Source organism: Erinaceus europaeus, chromosome 23 (genome assembly GCF_950295315.1).
Source record: "Erinaceus europaeus chromosome 23, mEriEur2.1, whole genome shotgun sequence".
NCBI classification, from domain to species: Eukaryota; Metazoa; Chordata; class Mammalia; order Eulipotyphla; family Erinaceidae; genus Erinaceus; species Erinaceus europaeus.
Genome location: NC_080184.1, coordinates 5,925,263 through 5,945,883, shown reverse-complemented (window position 1 = coordinate 5,945,883; position 20,621 = coordinate 5,925,263). Strand labels below are relative to the sequence as shown.

The window sequence follows — 20,621 nt, the reverse complement described above, 5'->3', positions numbered from 1 at the left end:
CGCAGCACCAAGTGCCCAGGGTGCGGGGTCACAGCGCTGCACCTCCCATGACCAAGCAGCAGGGAAAATAGAGCGAGCAGGAGTCAGCCAACTGGATGAGGAAGCTGGTGGGAGTGTTTTTAACTGCTGAAGCTTCTCTAGCGCTAGTCAAGGAAGAAATTCGGCTGCCACTCTTGCTTTACCTGTTAGGCTGGCACACCCTCTGCAGAAGTTGATGGGGCAGCATTCCTGTCACTTCTCAACCTCCGGTTTTGATTGGGTCTGAACATTATCCAATCAGAAGTGTAGTTGTCTGTGTGGCGAGGGCCTCAACCAATTAGATTCCGAGGCAGCTGTCACAGACCAACTTGGGAGGCAGGTGGGCGGTGCTGCAAATTGAAAGCAGACACTCCAGGAAGTAAGGCACTCTGACGCTGGAGTTGTGCTTGTTGGATCCGGCTTTTCTCTACTTTTATCTCAGTGGCTCTCATCTCCTGCTGATTTGGGCCTTGGGGAAGAGTCTTCAGTAAATTCAGCACTGGATGGGATATGTGAGTGTGGCTCATCGCGGCTGAGATTGGGAGGGGGTGCTGGAGACTTGCTACAATATTCCGGGATGCAGCTTTGCATCTGGGCCTCTCTTCACAGTCAGTCACCATCTCCGCTGTACACGGAGGCTGGACTCCTGTTAACTGTCCTGATCCTTTGGGGAAGTTGGGGGTCGGGAGTTCTTGATGGGCAGGACATGGGATCACCATTCATTCCCCCAATTTTTTCTCTCCCGGTGCATGAGTGCAGGGTGCCTGGGTCCAGTCCCATTCTCTGCGGAGAGTCCCGGGATCTGGACCCGGGACCTTAACCCAGGTTGAAGGAGGAAGAACTTGCTGACCCCAGACCAGAAGGTCAGTTTGGGAGCCAGCATGTCTGTGGGCACCTCCAGCTGAGCCCAGCGCACTTATTTATTATTATTATTATTATTATATAATATTCTTTGGACAGGACAGAGATGGAGAGAGGAGGGGAAGATAGAAAGGGGGAGAGAAAGACAGACACCTGCAGACCTGCTTCACTGACTATGAAGCGACTCCCCTGCAGGTGGGGAGCCTGGGGCTCGAACCTGGAGAGTGCACTCTGGGTTTTGCCTGCACTGGGATCTGAGGTTTCCGCAGATGTAAACTACAGAATTCTGGGGCAGAGGTAGACTGCCTAATGGTTATGCAGAGATTCTCATGCCTGAGACTCCAAAGCAAGAGATTCTCTCATTCTTTCTCATTTTTACTTTTCTTAGTGATAGATTTTAGATTTCTCTTGTCTGTTTAAATCATCCCTCAAGTTGTTGCATTTTGTGTCTATTCAGTTTATTGTGGCCTTAGCAGTGACTCTAGCTAAGTGTCCCGGGACTGGCCTTGCCTTCTAAGAAACTTGTTGGAGAAACATAAGCACTTCCACACCTTAAAGTGAGGGGCATGCAGAGATGCATGAAAAGTGTTCACATAATCTTTGTGGCACCAGGGTAGTGTGAAGAAACTGAGAAAGTGGGATTCTGCCCACTGCCTGGTCCCAGCTGGGAATCAGAATTATTTTTATTATTTAAATGTTACTTATTATTTCAGTATAGCACTGTTCAGTTCTACCTTATGATAGTCTGGAGATTAAACTGGAGAACTGGGAGTCTCAGACTTAAAGTCATTTGTATATCCATTGTCATATTATATATATAGATATATATATATACGTATATATGTATATAAGTTTTCATCAGCGATCACTCAACATCTTTGGGCTTATTGCTATTTTTTTCCTCTCTAGAGTTATTACTGGCGCTCGGTGCCTGCACTACGAATCCACTGTTCCTGGAGGCTATTTTTTCCCATTTTGTTGACTTTGTTGTCATTATTATTCCTGTTACTATTGATGTTGTTGTTGTTCGATTGCGCAGAGAGAAATGGAGAGAGGAAGGGAGACAGAGGTGGGGAGAGAAAGATAGACACCTGCAAACCTGCTTCACCACCTGTGAAGCAACCTCCCCCTGCAGGTGGGGAGCCTGAGGTTAGAACCGGGATCCTTACGGGAGTCCTGGTGCTTCACGCCAAGTGCACTTAACCCGCTGCGCTACTGCCCGACCACCCCTACAAATATTTTTATTAATTGATTTTGGATAGAGTCAGAGAGGAACTGGGAGGGTGGTGGGAGATAGTGAGGGAAAGAGAGATATACACGGGAGTCGGGCGATAGCACAGCGGGTTAAGCACACAAGGCACGAAGAGCAAGGACCTGTGTAAGGATCCGGTTCGAGTCCCCAGCTCCCCACCTGCAGGGGAGTCGCTTCACAAGCAGTGAAGCAGGTCTGCAGGTGACTATCTTTCTTTCCCCCTCTGTCTTCCCCTCCTCTCTCCATTTCTCTCTGTCTTATCCAAGAAAAGAAAGAAAGGAAGGAAGAAAGAAAAGAAAAGAAAAGAAAAGAAAAGAAAAGAAAAGAAAAGAAAAGAAAAGAAAAGAAACACATACAGTACTACTGTTCTGGTCTTGAAACTCTCTGCCTCAGTGGGGACCAGGAGTTGAACCCAGGTCTTTGAGCACTGCAATGTGTATACCCAACCAAGTCCACTACCACTCTACCCCTGTAATCAGATTTTAATGCAGTGTTGTATAATATCACCTGCAAAACTCTGGTGTGTGCCATTCTGGTTAGTTCAGTTATAAAGTATTTGTAGAAGATATTGTAGAGAATAATGAACATTTATACTTTTTCAGTAGTTGAAAAACTTCCCAGTGGTCCAGAAGGTGGTGCAGTGGGTAAGGTATTGGACTGTCTAAAGAATGAGGTCCTGAGTTCAAGCCTCAGCAGCATGTATACCAGAGTGATGTCTGGTTCTTTCTTTATGTATATCATTTCTCATGAATAAATATATAAAGTTAAAGAGAGAGAGAGAAAGTTTCCACTTAACTGAAGACTATAAAAGTGTACTGTGATTCCCTCCCCTATTTGTCCTTGTCCCTATGTGGAATTAGTGGTTCTGGAGATTCCTTATGCAATAGGAGTTGGAGGACTTTATGTCACTGATAGGAAATGTCGGGAGTCGGGCGGTAGCACAACAGGTTAAGCACACGTGGTGCAAAGCACAAGGACTGGCTTAAGGATCCCGGTTCAAGCCTCCAGCTCCCCACCTGCAGGGGAGTCGCTTCCCAGGTGGTGAAGCAGGTCTGCAGGTGTCCCCCTCTCTGTCTTCCCCTCCTCTCTCCATTTCTCTCTGTCCTATGCAACAACGACGACATAATCAACAACAACAATAAAAAAACAAGGGCAACAAAAGGGAAAATAAATATATCTATATAAAAGGAAATGTAAAGAAGCATGAAGGAATCTTTTGGGATCTGTTTCTTTTTCAACACTGTAGCTGAGATTCCCAGCACAGTGCCTTAGGGATGGAACAAGTGATTATCTTCAGTACTACCAAGGATTTTTTTATTTTATTTTTTAATCTTTATTTATATCTTGGATAGATACAGCCAGAAATTGAGAAGGTAGGGGGTGATAGAAAGGGAGAGAGACAAAGAGACACCTGCAGCACTGCTTCACCACCTGTGAAGCTTTCCCCCTGCCGTTGGGTACTGGGGACTCAAACCTGGGTCCTTGCATACTGTAACATGTGCACTCAACCTGGTGCACCACCACCTGGCCTTTGATAAGGATTTTGTTAAAATACCAAGTCATGGACTTCATGATGTAACAACAGGATAACAGTTTTTGTGTTAATTAATTTACTAAGGAACAGGAAAAAGTGTAAGATCACATATTATAAATTTATGGAATTTAATTTGAATAAGTAGAAAAGATTAAATTAATCCTTAATACTCTTTTTTTCATTTCTTTTTTAAAATTCTATTAGCTACTTAGTACTGATTTATGAAATTTCATGTCAACATCGGGTATAAATCCACTCCATTCCCACCACCAGGGTTATGAATCTTCAGTCTCCCCACTGCAATCCACTGCAGTTCCCCTCAGGTTGTAGACATGGGTCAACCATCATCTCTACAACTATCTGTCTAAATTTATAGCTAATTCCTCCCTTTTTCTTCCTGATCCAATGCTCTCTTCCCTTCCAAGCCACTCATGAGTATATTACTACCTCCTTTTCTTCCTCTCTCCCTTGGTGCTGATACAGCTGGAGTTCAGAGTCCTCCCTTTTTTTTTTTTTGTGCCACTTCACTCTGGCTCTTGGTGGTGCTAGAGACCAGACCTGACCTTAGAGATGGCCTTGCCCTCCCTCTTTTTTTTATTATTTTTTATATTTATTTACTTACTCCCTTTTGTTGCCCTTGCTTTATTGTTGTTATTGATGTTGTTATTGACATCATTGTTGTTGGATAGAACAGAGAGAAATGGAGAGAGGAGGGGAAGACAGAGAGGGGGAGAGAAAGATAGACACCTGCAGACCTGCTTCACTCTTGTGAAGCGACCCCCCTGTAGGTGGGGAGCCGGGGCCCAGACCCGGATCTTCACGCGGGTCCTTGAGGTTTGCACCACCTGCGCTTAACCCGCTGTGCTACCGCCCGATTCCCAGCCCTCCCGTCGTTATTGTATTTTAATCACTTATATTTTCTTTATTTGCCATGGGGGTTATTGTTGAGATACTCCACTGTTGCCAGTAGTTTTTTATTTTTTGTTTTTAATTTGCTTTTTTTTTTTTTGCCTCCAGGGTTATCACTGGGGCTCGGTGCCTGCACCATGAATCCACTGCCCCTGGAGGCCATTTGTTCCCATTTTGTTATCCTTGTTGTGATTGTTATAGTTGTTATTGTTGTCATAGTTGGTTGTTGGATAGGACAGAGAGAAATCGAGAGAGGAAGGGAAGACAAAGTGGGGGAGAGTCCTTGCACTTCACACCATGAGCGCTTAACCTGCACAACCCACTAGAGTCCTCTTATCTTCTCCCTCCTACCATTTCTTCCCTGCTGGGAGTATGGGTCAGAGTTGTTTTGGGGGTGCAGAAGGTAGGAGTTCTGGCTTCTGTAATTGCTTCTCCACTTGACATGGGCTTTAGTAGGTTGATTCAAACCCCCATCATGTTTCTATCTTTCCCTACTGGGCCATGGCACTAAAGAGGAAAATACTGTATGTTTTCTATGCTCATTAGCAGTTGAGAAGTAAGGTTTACATATCACTTAACCCAGACTTCCGATTAGGATTAGGAATGATAATATGTATATCATTGATGTTTTGTTTAAATATGTATTTATTTATTCTCTTTTGTTGCCCTTGTTTATTCTTGTAGTTATTATTGTTGTCATAGTTGTTGAATAGGACAGAGAGAAATGGACAGAGGAGGGGGAGACAGGGGGAGAGAAAGACAGACACCTGCAGACCTGCTTCACTGTCTGTGAAGCGACTCCCTTGTTGGTGGGGAGCCGTGGTCTCCAACCCGGATCCTTACCCCGGTCCTTGCTCCTTGTGCCACCTGAGCTTAACCCGCTGTGCTATAGCCCGACTCCCACTATGTATATTATTAATATTTTTTGGATAGAGTTTACCAGAGCACTGTTCAAATCTATCTTCTAGTGATACAGGGGATTGAAGCTGGGCTGTGGAACCTCAGGCATGAGAGTCTTTTTGCATAACCATTATGCTATTTACTCCCATCCAGAAATGAGATTTTCAGATAGATCATCTATCAATTTATTTAATTTTCCCCCAATAATATCATTCCAACTTCCCTCCCCTTTTTTGCTGATATTTAATGTGTATGCTGTCATTCATTTGTAGCTGAGTATTTTAATTTGTTAATAGTGATTTGACTGTGTTTTACAGTCTGATAATACTTCAGGGCTATACTTTCTCACCAGCACATGGTTCCAGTCTTCTGGACTCCACATGTGAGAGGAGTAATTTGGCACTTCTTCTTCATCTCTTATTTTACTTAGTACTTCACGCTGTTTTAAGCTGAGACTTGGGTTTAGCATGAAGGCTCCTGGGCCATTTAGCAGAGTTGAGCACAGGCTTTAGTTGACAGAGACATTAAAAGGTCTGCTCTGCTCCTCATGGATCTGACTGAGGCAGGTCAGTGCAGTTCACAGTCGCCATTGAAGCAGCAAAATTTGCCAGTTGGGAAGAGCTTAAAAATAGGTAGGAGAAACTCACTGTGTGGGCTCCATAGAGGTTGTCATTGTCACTGACTGTCTCCTTGTAACAGTGAAAGACTAGAAAGCTGAGCCTTTTCTGTTTATAATGTCCTACCTGTAGGTGCAGTGCCGTCAAGTGAAAAAGCTGTGCTGGTGGATCCAAAGCCTATTCTGAAGGTGCTGCTGTGACTACAGTTCATCTTGTGGCCTGAAAAGGAAGTCAGAGGACGAGGAGGAATTGGTGGCTCTTCAAGTAACTGTCTTGTCCCAGATCACAAGCTGTGTCTCCATTTTCTCCTGAACGTGATGCATTTCAAATTGCAAGTGCTCATTTACTGCCTCTAATTTGTCTGGCTAATCTGTGGTTTCACCTACTTTAAAAGGAAAACATTTTAGGGAGTTGGGCGGTAGCGCAGTGGGTTAAGTGCACATGGCGCAAAGCGCAAGGACTGGTGTAAGGATCCCAGTTTGAGCCCCTGGCTCCCCACCTGCAGGGGAGTCGCTTCACAGGTGGTGAAGCAGGTCTGCAGGTGTCTTATCTTTCTCTCCCCCTCTCTCTCTTCCCTTCCTCTCTTCATTTCTCTCTATCCTATCCAACAACGATGACAACAACAGCAAAAATAACTACAACAATAAAAAACAACAAGGGCAACAAAAAGGAAAATAAATAATAAATAAATATAGGAAAAAAAAAAAGAAGACATTTTAGAGGGCTCTCCTAGGCTACATGTGGTGTTAAGATCCATTTTGGCAGGAGTGGAGACTCAGTTTAATTCTTCTTTTTCTTCTTCTTTTTACTATGTTATTTATTGGATAGTGACAGAGAGAAATTCAGAGGGAAGGAGATAGAGAGGAAGGGAAAGAGAGAGACCTTCAGATATCTATGTTGTGGATACCCCCCTTACCATTCTTGAAATAACGAGTTTGATCCTGGGTACTGTTCATGCCAGAGTTGAGCAGCAGTCTGTTCTTTCCCTTATGAAATTTATAAATAAGTGTAAAAAGAAATTTAATAGTTGAAGGGTCTTTTGATAATTCTTGAGGAGCTACTGTCATCAAGATTCGTCAGTTGTCTCTGACCAGAATGATAAGAAAAGTTTTGAGGGAACACTGAGTTTTTCTTTTTTCTTTTCTTTCTTTTTTTTTTTTTGTACATAAACTTCTTTCTTTCTTTCTTAAAGATTTTATTTATTAATAAGAAAGTAGGAGGAGAGAGAGAAAAAATCAGACATCCTCTGGCACATGTGCTGCCAGGATTTGAACTAAGGACCTCATGCTTGTAAGTCCAATGCTTTATCCACTGTGCCAGTTCCTGGACAACACATTCAATTTTTCTACACTTGATCTTAGCCAAAAGGCACTGAAGTGATGAGTATGCAGATTTCTTTATCCAGATATATAATTCTTTTACCTGTGGGATTTTGTAGACTTCCATAAGTGAACCAATATGTTCTAAAAATTCTGGTATTATCCCTGAAATAATGGCAGCAAATTTTATCTGTCCCTCTGATGGACTTAAGCTACTGTATTATGGAGTCCTGCCTTGAGTTAAGAAATGCTTAAGTGGGGGAGTCGGGCTGTAGCGCAGCGGGTTAAGCGCAGGTGGCGCTAAGCTCAAGGCGTAAAGATCCCGTTTCGAGCCTCCGGCTCCCCACCTGCAGGCAGGTCCCTTCACAGGCGGTGAAGCAGATCTGCAGGTGTCTGTCTTTCTCTCCCCCTCTCTGTCTTCCCCTCCTCTCTCCATTTCTCTCTGTCCTATCCAACAACAATGACATCAATAATAACTACAACAATAAAACAACAAGGGCAACAAAAGGGAATAAATAAATAAAATAAAAAATTTAAAAAAAAAGAAATGCTTAAGTGGGAGTCGGGTGGTAGCACAGCAGGTTAAGCGCATGTGGCGCGAAGTGCAAGGATCAGCATAAAAATTCCAATTCTAGTCCTTGGCTCCCCACCTGCAGGCAGTGAAGCAGGTCTGCAGGTGTCTAACTTTCTCTCCCCCTGGTTCTGTCTTCCCCTCCTCTCTTCACTTCTCTCTGTCCTTTTGAACAATGAGGACATCAGTAACAATAATAACTACAACAACAATTAAAAAAAAGGGTCAATAAAAGGGAAAATAAATAAATACAAAAATTTTTTAAGAAAAGAAATGTTTTAGAGGAGTATAAATACTGAACAAAATTCTTGCCAACTGGATACAACAGTATATTAAGATTGTTCATTGTGGTCAACTGGGGTTTATCTCAGGGATGCATGGCTGCCTTAATATACGTAAATCAATATATGTGATCCACCACATAAATAAAAGCAAAACTTAAAAGTACCTGACTTTTTGTAGATGTAGAGAAACTCTCTGACAAAAACCAGCTTGATTTCAGGATCAAAGTGCTACAAAAATGGGAAAACAGTAGATGGAAATCTCCTTAAGATAGTGGAGTCTACATATAGCAAACTTGTCTATAGCCAACATCATACTCATTGGTGAAAAACTGGAAGCATTCCTCCTTAGATCCGGTGCTAGACAGGGCAGGCCACTCTCACCATTACTATTCAATATAGTGTTGGAATTTCTTGCCATAACAATCAAGCAGGAGCAAGGAATTAAATGGGATATAGACTTGAAGAGAAGTCAAACTTGCACTATTTGCAGATGATATGATAGTATATATAGGAAAACCTAAAGAATCTAGTGAGAAGCTCTTGGAAATTATCATGTAATACAGTAAGGTGTCAGGCTACAAAATTAACATGCAAAAGTCAGTGCCATTCCTTTATTCAAACACTAAGTTATAAGAAATCCAGAAATCAATCTCTTTTACTATAGCAACAAAACAATAAAATATCCAGGAATAAGCCTAACAAGAGAAGTGAAAGACTTGTATACTGAAAATTAGTAGTCACTATTCAAGGAAATAGGATAAGACACAAAGAAGTGGAAAGATATTCCATGTCCGTGGTTTGGAAGAATTAACATCATCTACCCCTCCTACCTTATGTTTTTGTTCATTAATCCTTTCTTAAATAAAAAATTTAAAAAAAAAAGAATTAACATCATCCAAATGAATATACTACCCAGAGCCACATACAAATTTAATATAATCCCTATCACAGCCCCATGTATGTTTTAGGAGACTAGAACAAGAGATACAGGGTCCGTGCAGTAACACAACAGGTTAAGTGCACATGGTGTAAAGCATAAGAACTGGCGTAAGGATCGCAGTTCAAGCCCCTGGATCCCCACCTTTAGGGGTGTCACTTCAAAAATGGTGAAGCAGGTTTTCAGGTGTCTTATCTTTCTCTCCCCCTCTCTGTCTTCCCCTCCTCTCTTGATTTCTCTCCCTCCTAGTCAACAACAACAATAACAATACAAACAAGGGCAACAAAAATGCCCTCTAGGTGCAGAGAATTCCTGGTGCAGCCACCATGTCCCAGCAATAATCCTGGAGGCAAAACACAAAACAGAACAGAACAAGAGTTACAAAGAGTTATGTTAGAGTTATGTTAACCAGCTCAAGTTGTATTATAAGGCCATTATAATCAAAACTGTGTGGCACTGGAACATAAATAGACACACTGATCAATGAATAGAATTGAGAGTCTAGAAATAAACCCCATTCCTATAAGCATCTAATCTTTTACAAATGTGGCCAGTTTATTAAATGGGAAAGAGAGACTGAACAAATGTTGTTGGAAAAATAAAGTTGAAACATGTGAGAGAGTTAAATTGAACTGCTATATCCCACCAAGCACAAAAGCCTATTTTAAATACATCAATGTCTTAGGTGCATCAAATACTTGAGAGGAAAAAAAATCAGAAGAAGTCTCTTTTATATAAGTTTGAAAGATATCTTCAATGATGTAAATCAACTAAATCAAAAATAAACCAACAGGACTACACCAAATCAAAAGTTTCTGTACTATAAAAGAAGTCACCCAAACAAAGAGACCTCTTACACAACAATGGGAAATCTTTACATTCGTACAAACAAGAGACCAATAACCAAAATAGAAAGGACCCAAGAAACTCAGCAACAAGAAAACAAATGAAAGAAAACACAAGAAGGTATTTAGGGGTAAGTTTCCCTTCTGGGTTTTGATGCAACTTGACTTGACTTTCAGAGTTTCAGAACACATGACAAAGGTGTAGTTTCTAAATTTGTCCTTCATTATAGTCAGACGAGATACATACAAAAGTGAAGTTTGAAATAAAGCTAGATTTAAAGCTCGGGGGGACAGGTTTCCTAGAGTCTCTGGATCAAGGCCAAAAGGCAAGGACCAGGAGCCCCTCTCTGCACAAGCCCCTCTTTGTTCTACCCTTCTTACGTCTTTTGATTGGCCCAAGGAAATAAACTCTTCATATAACACAATGAAAAAGAATCTTTCACCAGTGTGTAGTAGTGTGCATTCCAGCTTCATGTTTGCAAACTCAGTGAAAATAAAGTTTTCATGCTCCCTAGGAGCACTGATGTCCACAGCACTGTTAAAAAAAAAAAAAAAGATATTTCGTCTCTCCAGTGTTCCAGCTCAATGTAACCAAAGAAGACTGAGGCCACATGAATGGTCAGGAAGTTATTTATGTATTAAACATTTATTTATTGAAAATATTTTAAATTTATTTATTCCCTTTTGTTGTCCTTATTGTTTTATTGTTGTTGTAGTTATTATTGTTGTTATTGATGTCGTTGTAGGATAGGACAGAGAGAAATGGAGAGAGGAGAGGAAGACAGAGGGGGAGAGAAAGACAGACACCTGCAGACCTGCTTCACCGCTTGTAAAGTGATTCCCCTGCAGGTGGGGAGCCAGGGGCTCGAACCGGGATCCTTATGCCAGTCCTTGTGCTTTGTGCCATGTGCACTTCACCCACTATGCTACCACCCAACTCCCTGAACATCTATTTATTTATGTTTGTTTCTGGTTAAATGGTTTACGGTCTCTCTCTGCTAGGCCTGAACAACTTGCTACCTCAGCGCCAAAATTTTTAAAATTTATTTGTTTATTTTCCCTTTTGTTGCCCTTGTTTTTTATTGTTGTTGTAGTTATTATTGTTGTTATTAATGTTATTGTTGTTGGATAGGACAGAGAGAAATGGAGAGAGGAGGGGAAGACAGAGGGGAGAGAAATATAGACACCTGCAGACCTGCTTCACATCCTGTGAAGCAACTTCCCTGGAGGTGGGGATCTGGGGCTCAAACCAGGGTCCTTAGGCTGGTCCTTGTACTTTGCACCATGTGCACTTAACCCACTGTGTTACTTGCCCAGCCCCCTGTTTTATCTTTTTTTAATGCTGGCTGGCACAAACTGATTGATTACAAACAAGATTCCACCAACTTGCTGATGATATCAAAAGGTAAGAGCAAGTTGGCTACAGTCAGAGCCCACTGAGCTTTCCATAGGAATTCAAAAGTGAGTGAGAGTCCACCACTCACAGTGGTTTTGTCTCTTTCATTCTTTTGCCTGTGGATTTTTCATTTCAATGCCCGGATTCCAAGTCATCATGTCCACATGATTTCGAGTCCAACACTGCCTAGTGTGCCACTTTCTGGACTGCAAGATACTATATTTAATTTTTTAACTAACTGTTCAAAGAGTTCTGCAATACTCTTGTTTCTGGTATTTACTCAGTTCAATTTTCTTCTTAGGTTTAAAAATAGAATTTGAAGGAAAACTATTAAGTTCCTACCTCCCAGACTGTTATGGTTTTCATTTTGAGTATCACTGTTTTTACATTCTGTTTTTTGTCTTCAATTATTATTATTATTTTATTTTTCTTACCAAAGCATTAGTCAGCTCTGGCTATGATGGTGCTATCAATTAAATTTGTTACTGGGAGGCAGCGGGTTAAGCGCAGGTGGCACAAAGCACAAAGATCGGCATAAGGATCCCGGTTCGAGTCCTCGGCTGCCCACCTGCAGAGGAGTCGCTTCACAGGTGGTGAAGCAGGGCTGCAGGTGTCTGTCTTTCTCTTCCCCTCTCTGTCTTCCCCCCCTCTCCATTTCTCTCTATCCTATCCACCAATGATGACATCAATAAGAATAACTGCAACAATAAAAAGGGCAACAAAAGGAATAAATAAATGTTTAAAAAAATTATAAATAAATACATAAAACTTTGTTACTTTTGGTGCCTCAGGCATCAACATATTTTATTTTTTTAATGTAGAATTGAAATTTCACACAATCTTTTTAAAAATTATCTTTATTTATTTGATAGAGACAGCCAGAAATCAAGAGTGAAGGGGGTGATACACTGGGAGAGAGACTGAGAGACACCTTCATCCTTACTTCACCACTCATGAAAGCTTTTCCCAGTATATGGGAACCAGGGCCTTGAAACTGGCTCCTTAAGCATTGTGTACTCAGTCAGGTGTGCCACCACCTGGCCCCCATGAAAGTCTTTTTGTATGTGAATGTCACTGTTTTAGTGTTGATCTGATCTGATCTGTTTTAGTGTTGTTTTAGTGTTGTATTACCATAACACCTGAGTTAAGTTGGAAGTCTCTTAGACATTATGCTCGAATTTTGTCCATGCTTTTGTCAAGGGAGAGAGTAATGGTTTTGAATGAAACATGTCAGTAAAAGTTGTTGCCTTTTGGAAAGATCTGATACGCAGGATAACTCACTTCTTCTAGCGTTTGCCCTTCTTCCGTAGCCAGTCAACAGCGTCAGGTTGAGCCTGATGTAAAGTTTCGAGACCTCCTTTGAATCTGGAGAGGTGGCAGTCATTGACTATGTGGGTCATAGTCTGTCTGGAGCCACAGGGGCAGTTCGGTCGTCTCTGGCTCCCCAGCGATGGAACATAGCGGCCCATCGGCCATGGCCTGTTCAATAGCGATTGAGGAGGGCCCAATCATAAGTGCTAGGTCAAAGCCGGGTTGACGCTTGCAGGGGTCTGTGATGAGGTGTTTAAGTAGCCCCCAATGGGCTTGTACTTGTTTCTGAATCTTTTCTTTTAACATTGAAATGTTGGGCCTTCTCTGCATTATAATGTCTTCCCTGTAGGTGCAGTGCAAAGAGGCCTTGCTGAATTAAAATCATAGTCTCCAACTCCTGCTGTGATTTCTCTTCATTTTCTGGCCTGAAAGGAAATTGAGAGAAAGAGGAAGAAATGGCAGTTTCTCAGGTAAGTGACATGTCCCCCCCTCTGATTCTGTCTTTTCCCTCCTGAATAAGTTCTATTTTTATTCACTTATTTACTTTCCTTTTGGTGCCCTTGTTTTTTATTTATTGTTGCTGCAGTTATTATTGTTATTGTTACTGATGTCGCCATTGTGGGATAGGACAGAGAGAAGACAGAGAGAAGTAGAGAAAAATAGACACCTGCAGACCTGTTTCACTACTTCTGAAGCGACTTCCCTGCAAATGGGGAGCCGGGGACTGAACTGGGATCCTTACGCCGGTCCTTGTGCACCACGTGCGCTTAATCCACTGTGCTACCGCTCAACTCCCATATAAGTTCTATTTTAATTTACAAATGTATTTTATGTTATAAACATTTATTTCACTGCTCTTGATTTGCCTACATATTTTTTTCTCCCCTCCCTGCATATTTCAATTTCTGCCTACTCTTAAAAAACTTTTTTCCAGGAGTCGGGCAGTAGCGCAGGGGGTTAAGCGTGTGTGGCGCAAAGCGCAGGGACAGGCGTTAGGATCCCGGTTTGAGCCGCCAGCTCCCCACCTGCAGGGGAGTCGCTTCACAGGCGGTGAAACAGGTCTGCAGGTGTCTTATCTTTCTCTCCCCCTCTGTGTCTTCCCCTCCTCTCTCCATTTCTCTCTGTACTATAAAACAACAACGACATCAATAACAACAACAACAATAATAACTACAACAGTAATACAATAAGGGCAACAAAAGAGAAAATAAATAAAGTTAAAAAGAAAAAAACTTTTTTTTCCACCAGGGATATCACTGGGACTCAATATCTGCATATTGTCACCATTCTTTTCTGCCATGTTAAATAGATACAGCTATAGATAGATATGAAAGAAAGGGGGGGATAAAGTTAAGGAGAAATTATTGCAGCCATGTTCCTCCATTTATGAAGCTTCCTCTGCCGGTATTGGGGTGATGAGACTAGGCCTTGGAATATCAGAGGGACATTCTAGCATGCAATCATTTCAGGACCAGTCTTCCTCAAATGGAAAAGTAGGGTGACTCTTCAGAGACTAGGGAAATCCTTATCATTGCTACTTTAGTGAGGGCAAGTTCCTGGAGAGCCCCACAAGAGGGCTCATGATGACATTCTCGATGGTAATGACTTATAATGGGAGAGAGTGAGATCTCTTAGAGGTCTAGACCCGTCATATATTTGTGGCAGTGCACACTGGGAATCTGCTATGTCCTGGAACTCCACCTCCACAGAGCCCTACTGCACTAGGGAAAGACAGAAATGGGATGTGGATATGGATTGACCTGTCAATGCCCATGTCCAGTGAAGAAGCAATTACAGAAACCAGACCTTCTACCTTCTGCTCCCCATACATATATTTGGTCCATATTCCTCAAGAGATAAAGAATAGAGAAACTGTGTGTGTGTGTGTGGGGGGGGGGTGTATGAAACTGATGGTGGGAATTGAATAGTATGAAATTGTACCCCTCTTATCTGACAATTTGGCAATCATTAAATCACTTATAAAAAGTGGTGGCAAGAAATAAAATACCTCTCACAATGAAAACACAGTACATTCCATTTCCTGATTCTCATTTTTATTTGAACATGGACATTGGTGGGTTGATTTATACCCCCAGCCTGTTTCTATCTTTCCTAGAGGGATACAGCTCTGGGGAGTTGAGGTTCCAGGACACATTGGTGAGGTTGTCTGCTCAGGGAAGTTAGGATGGCATCACGGTAGTGTCTGCAACTTGGCCAAAGGGTGGTATGATATAAAGCAGGACTTTATTTTATTTATTTATTTTTAAAGAATTTATTTATTTATTTATGAGAAAGATAGGAGGAGAGAGAAAGAACCAGATCACTCTGGTACATGTGCTGCCAGGGATTGAACTCGGGACCTCATGCTTGAGAATCCAATGCTTTATCTACTGTGCCATCTCCTGGACCACTTATTTATTTATTATTTATTTTAATAACAGTAACCTAAAGGTAAGAATGGAGTAGATGGGACTGATGGCTTTTGTAACATAATATAGAAATGATCCCTGAAAGTATAGTCTTGACTGATGGCCTTTGTATGAGAAGAAGCTAGGAAGTCTAATTTAGGTATAGTGATTTCTAACTAGAACACTGTTCACCTCTGCCTTATTGTGATCTTAGGGGCTAAACCTTGAAACGCCAACCTTGAATGTCATTGTGTAACTATTCTGCTCTATCCCCAGTCCCCAAGTACATATTTGATGAATAGTGGACTAAACTGTATATGATTTTTCTCCTCATACACCACTTTATAATTCAAATACACAGAGATAAAGCATAGCAGTGGAACTTGCTCTAATGTCATAGAATTGGCATGTAATGCCAGGTTTGAGAACTTGAGAATTAGTCTATGATAAGGCATGTGCCCTACCTCTTAAATTATAATCTCTCCTGGCAGTAAGTAATTTTGCTCCTCCATCCCCCACCCCCCTTTTTTTTTTTTTGCTTCAAACTGACTTAGACCCTATTGGTCCATATACCTCTTAATATCTTTATAGCTGTGGTCCCATCAAGTTTAAACAAGGTGCCCTTGATAATCTTAAGTTTGTGAGTGAATATATGTTTTATTTTTTTAATTCTTTAATTATCTTTATTTATTAGATAGAGACAGAGAGACACCTGCAGCACTGCTTCACCACTCCAGAAGCTTTCCCCTGCTGGTTGGGACCAGAAGCTTGAACCTGGGACCTTTCGTATTATACCACGTGCACTCAATCAGGTGCATCACGACTGACCCTGTGAATATATGTTTTAGATGGAGACAAAAGTTAAGAGACTGATGGAGACCTCAAAACTCTTTCAGTTTCATAAGGGCTGGGCTTGAACCTAGTCATGTACCTGGTAAAGAAGGTTAGGGTAGTGGTCCGGGAGGTGGCGCAGTGGATAAAGTATTGGATTCTCAACCATGAGGTCCTGAGTCCCATCCCAAGCAGCACATGTAACAGAGTGATGTCTGGTTCTTTCTCTACTCCTATCATTCTCATGAATAAATAAATTATTTTTTAAAAAAAGAAGGTTGGGGTAACATGAGTGAATATATCATAGAAGAATTACAGGGAAAATATACCTCTCTAACCACCTAGATTGTGGTCTTACTCAAGCCCTTACTACTCAGTGGCATCCATGTCCTCAAATGTCACAGGGAGAACTAGGAAGCTCTGAAGCAGTGATTCTTGCATAAAAATTAAGTGAGAATGTGGCTGATTATATATTGGCTCAACAAAGTAGGGCCTTGCTACAGAAAACACCAAGAAATTGATGTAGTTTGGTACCCTTACTCATAGGTGTGAAAAATTGAAAGTGTTGTCCTCTTATTTTATCAACATTGTTTTCCAAGGCAATGCCTTGCACAAATGTCATTTCATCTTTCTGGGCTCCTTACTCATTCAGATACATCACTGCTCTTGATCTTTCTTTCTCCCACTCATATGCTGCCAGATCTGAACCCTGGACATTATCTATGTCAAGGCACAATCTCAAAATGATGAAATGACTCTTTGGCTCTCTCTTTTAAAATTTTTCATTTATTTTTATTAGTGATTTATTTTTATTAGTGATTTATGATTGACTTAAATAGTTATATAATAACTAGGGGCGGGAATCGGGTGGTAGCGCAGCAAGTTAAGTGCATGTGGCACAAAGCGTAAGGACTGGCTTAAGGATCCTGGCTCTACACCTGCAGGGGAGTCGCTTCACAGGTGGTGAAGCAGGTCTACATGTGTCTATCTTTCTCTCCCCCTCTCTGTCTTCCCCTCCTTTCTCCATTTCTCTCTGTCCTATCCAACAATGACGACATCAATAACAACAGTAATAACTACAACAATAAAACAACAAAGGCAACAAAAGGGAATAAATAAATATTTAAAAAATAAATAACTAGGGGCAAAATTCCACACTGTTCCCACCACCAGAGTTCTATAGCCCCATTTCTTCCACTGGAAACTGCAGTGGTTCTCCCAAGGTCCCATATATTGGTTGGCTGTTATTTATTTATTTGTGGAACATTGGCAGTTTTTTGATCCATATCTCCAGTCTCTTTCTATCTTTCAATGGCAGGGGTAGGGCTCTGGAGAGGGAAGGTTATGGAGCATATTAGTGAGGTTGGTTGCCCAGGCGACTCAGAATGGAATCATTATAGCACCTGCAACTTGGCATCTGAAAGGAAGTAAGATATAAAGCAGGAGAAAATGTCTAATAAGTGGAAATGAGAAAGTAGGAATATAGCATATGAGAATAGGGATTTCAAAGTGTAAAGAAGCTACAAAGTATTTTAGGTATGTTTGTACCTGCCCAAGACTTGAGTAACTTTTTCTTGAGCTTGATAGCTAACATGGAGATGGACTAAAAATACTGTTTTTGAAGACAGTGTCAGAGTTAAGAATAAAACTACCCATCATATTTATAGAGTTAATCCAAGGATTCCCTTACTAGTAGTGATCTCCTTTTATCTCATATTATTCATATATTTTATTTATTTTATTCTTTGGGAAGTATGTTCTTTTTCACAAATATATGCTGCTACTTTAGGATCCAATTCTGGACAATAGGTGTGTGCATTTATTTGGAAGTGATCCTGTGGTGGCAGAGTCTTGTGTCTCACATTTACCACCTGGCCTCCAAGTTATTTTATTTTAAAGGGTTTTTATTACTTTCTTTCAATATTTACTAACTTCCTTTGAGGAAGTGCTCTCATAACTCCTTTTAGCTCTAAAACCAGGGAATTTAACCTAAAGCCTTTGAGGCTTAAAGCCTAAAAATCCTGTATATATCCTATAGTCCCCAGTCCTTCTCATTAAAACAAAATTAAGTTTCATTTTATTACATATTAATCATAATTTCACATGACATAGGGAGGGAGGGAGAGGAGAGAGATTGAGATAGATCCCATAACACCATTTTAGTACATGTTTGGGATAAAACAATAAAGTTTAGGCACTCAAAGGCAATGATCTACAAAATGAGTAGTTTCCCTGTTCAGGTTTACTCATTTGAAAAATTCCAGTTTGTCACACTAAGCCTAGAAATAAAAGAACTAAAGACAGCTCAATCCATAGAAGACGGTTTACCATAAATGAGGACCTGAAGTCAGTATTCCCAGCCATTATGTAAAAGTGATATAATATGGAAAAAATATATAGTTTGAAAGCTCCCTTATGAAGCTACAGCCCAACTCCCTGACAGTTCTTTTATGGAGCTAGAACCTTGAGTCTGCTTACAGCAAGCAATGCTCTCTCCTTACTCCAGTCCCAGTAGGACGACTGACTTCTTTGAGGAAGACAGTGTATTTGGGAAGACAACATAATTATCATGCAGAAAACGTTAATGTCTGAGGTTCTACTGCATCACCAGAAACCAGAGCTGAGCATTGTTCTGTCTCCCCCTGTATATCTCTTTCACTGATACATAAATGTAATTGTAAACATAATATGGTCCATGGCCAGCAAAATAGCTCCCTCAAACTATTAGCTACTTTCCCATATTCATAGTCATCATTTAATCCAGGCCCCACCACATTGGAGCTTCAGTGCTGGGGTGTCTTTCCTGTTTCTCTTTTTCTACCTGGGGAAAAAAAAAAGATACCATGTATCAATAAAGCTTCAGTGATAAAAACATGAACAGGAAAACAAATTAAGTTGTTCACCAGTTCCTCTTGCAGACCTGACTCTGTTCCTCTTGGGCCTGTTTCTCCAGCCTCTCAAGTTCATTTAACAGTAGCGTCACTGTGTCACATGACATGCCAGGGACTGGACTCAGGAGCTCATGCTAAAAAATCCAAAGCTGTAATCACTGTAGCAATCATCGTATCACTCTCTATGATGTGAGGTATTTGCTGATCAAGTCACCAAAGATATGTTTGGAGATGATACAATCATCAGCTTCATAAAGTAAAAACTGGATGGCTAATAAGCTATGAGTATAAAGTGTTTTCTCATATAAATACAATGAATATATTTTAGTGCTCAGTGACCTATGAAGATGTAACTGTGATATTCACTCAAGAGGAGTGGGCACTATTAAACCCTTCAGAGAAGAAACTCTACAGAGATGTGATGTGGGAAACCTTTATGAACTTTCTCTCAATAGGTAATTATAATATTCATTAATTTGTCAAGTAGAAGACCAATCTTTTTTTGTCCACCAATGTAAATGGAATCACTGTTAAGTGAACAGGGCAAGATTGTGATTAAGACTAATGATAAACCAAAAACCCAATATAATTGTATAATTTCTAATATTTTTGTATTTTTAGAAAAATTGCAAGGAGACCATTCTACAGAAGAGCAGCATAACCACCAAGGAAGTAAACAAAGGTTTGAGTCACAGTCATAGTAAAAAATATTGTCCCACCCAGAAGCTACTGTGAATTGCACTGAGATTTGCTGCCTGTGTAGTTTCCCTGTGTGAATGAGCACTTTGGTTTCTTTTTTTTTTAATATTTGTTTATTCCCTTTAGTTGCCTTTGTTGTTTTATTATTGTAGTTATTGTTGTTGATGATGATGTAGTCATTGTTAAATAGGACAGAGAGAAATGGAGAGAGGAGAAGAAAATGGGGGGGAGAAAGATAGACACCTGCAGACCTGCTGCACCACCTGTGAAGTGACTCCCCTTCAGGTGGGGAGCCAGGGACTCAAACCAGGATCCTTGCACTTTGCGCCGCCTGCGCTTAACCCACTGCGCTACCGCCTGACTCCCAAAACTTTGGTTTCTTAAGTGTATGCTCTTTAATATATTTGAGTTACTTGGCTCACACTATAATATAGTCTCGTTAGTTAAACAAAATTTATAATCAAATTCTTAAACTAATTCATCAAAAATGATGCTACTAATAAGTTATAGAGTAGATGGCCATGTAACTGAAATAGTGACAGATTTGACATATATGCCTGAAGTTCTCATTTGAATCACTGGCAACACATGTACCATATTGGTATACAAAATTAACTCCTTTCTCCACTTCAGGGAAAAATCTTTCTCCCATATAGTAAGTAAATGAAAATTTTAAAGGCATAGAAACTCAGTGATTACAAAGTAGTATATTTGAAAACACTAAGCATATGTCCTATATATGAATATCTATAATTTCATGATTTTAGAGATAGTCATTAAAAATAATCAGTGATTTCAATCAAATTTCAACACAAAGACAAAACTTGTTATTAACAAAAGGTAGTTCAATTAAATACAGAACATCTATAAAGTTATGATTAGTTGTAGCTTAATGCATATGTGCATTATAGAAGCAAATTTAGTGTTTCCCAACTTTTTCTTAGAGATTTGCTTTACTTTCATCTGTGAGAGCCTTTTATCAGGATAAACATTTTAAGTCAAATAATATTGATATTTATGACTTTTTATTGTTAATGA

At 40.6% G+C, this 20,621-nt stretch overlaps 2 protein-coding genes across 4 annotated transcripts in view; both read left to right on the top strand.

Moving 5' to 3' along the window:
- Positions 1-20,621, top strand: part of LOC103123674 (zinc finger protein 14-like) — a 66,387-nt gene that overhangs the window by 43,355 nt on the left and 2,411 nt on the right. The window contains exons 2-4 of the mRNA XM_060182089.1: positions 13,104-13,224; positions 19,213-19,339; positions 19,506-19,566. Of these exons, the coding sequence (XP_060038072.1) occupies positions 13,210-13,224; positions 19,213-19,339; positions 19,506-19,566 (203 nt within the window). The 5' untranslated portion in view covers positions 13,104-13,209. The remainder of the gene's footprint in view (positions 1-13,103; positions 13,225-19,212; positions 19,340-19,505; positions 19,567-20,621) is intronic.
- The window catches only part of LOC103123672 (zinc finger protein 709-like), a 418,768-nt gene continuing 404,235 nt past the window's right edge, over positions 6,089-20,621 (top strand). For 2 of the 3 annotated variants that reach the window (XR_009547355.1, XM_060182126.1), the window contains exon 1: positions 6,114-6,355. The gene's annotated coding sequence lies outside the window, so the exon portion shown is untranslated. Of the gene's footprint in view, positions 6,356-20,621 lie in introns of all 3 variants that reach the window. The other variant, XM_060182125.1, reaches the window with a different exon arrangement.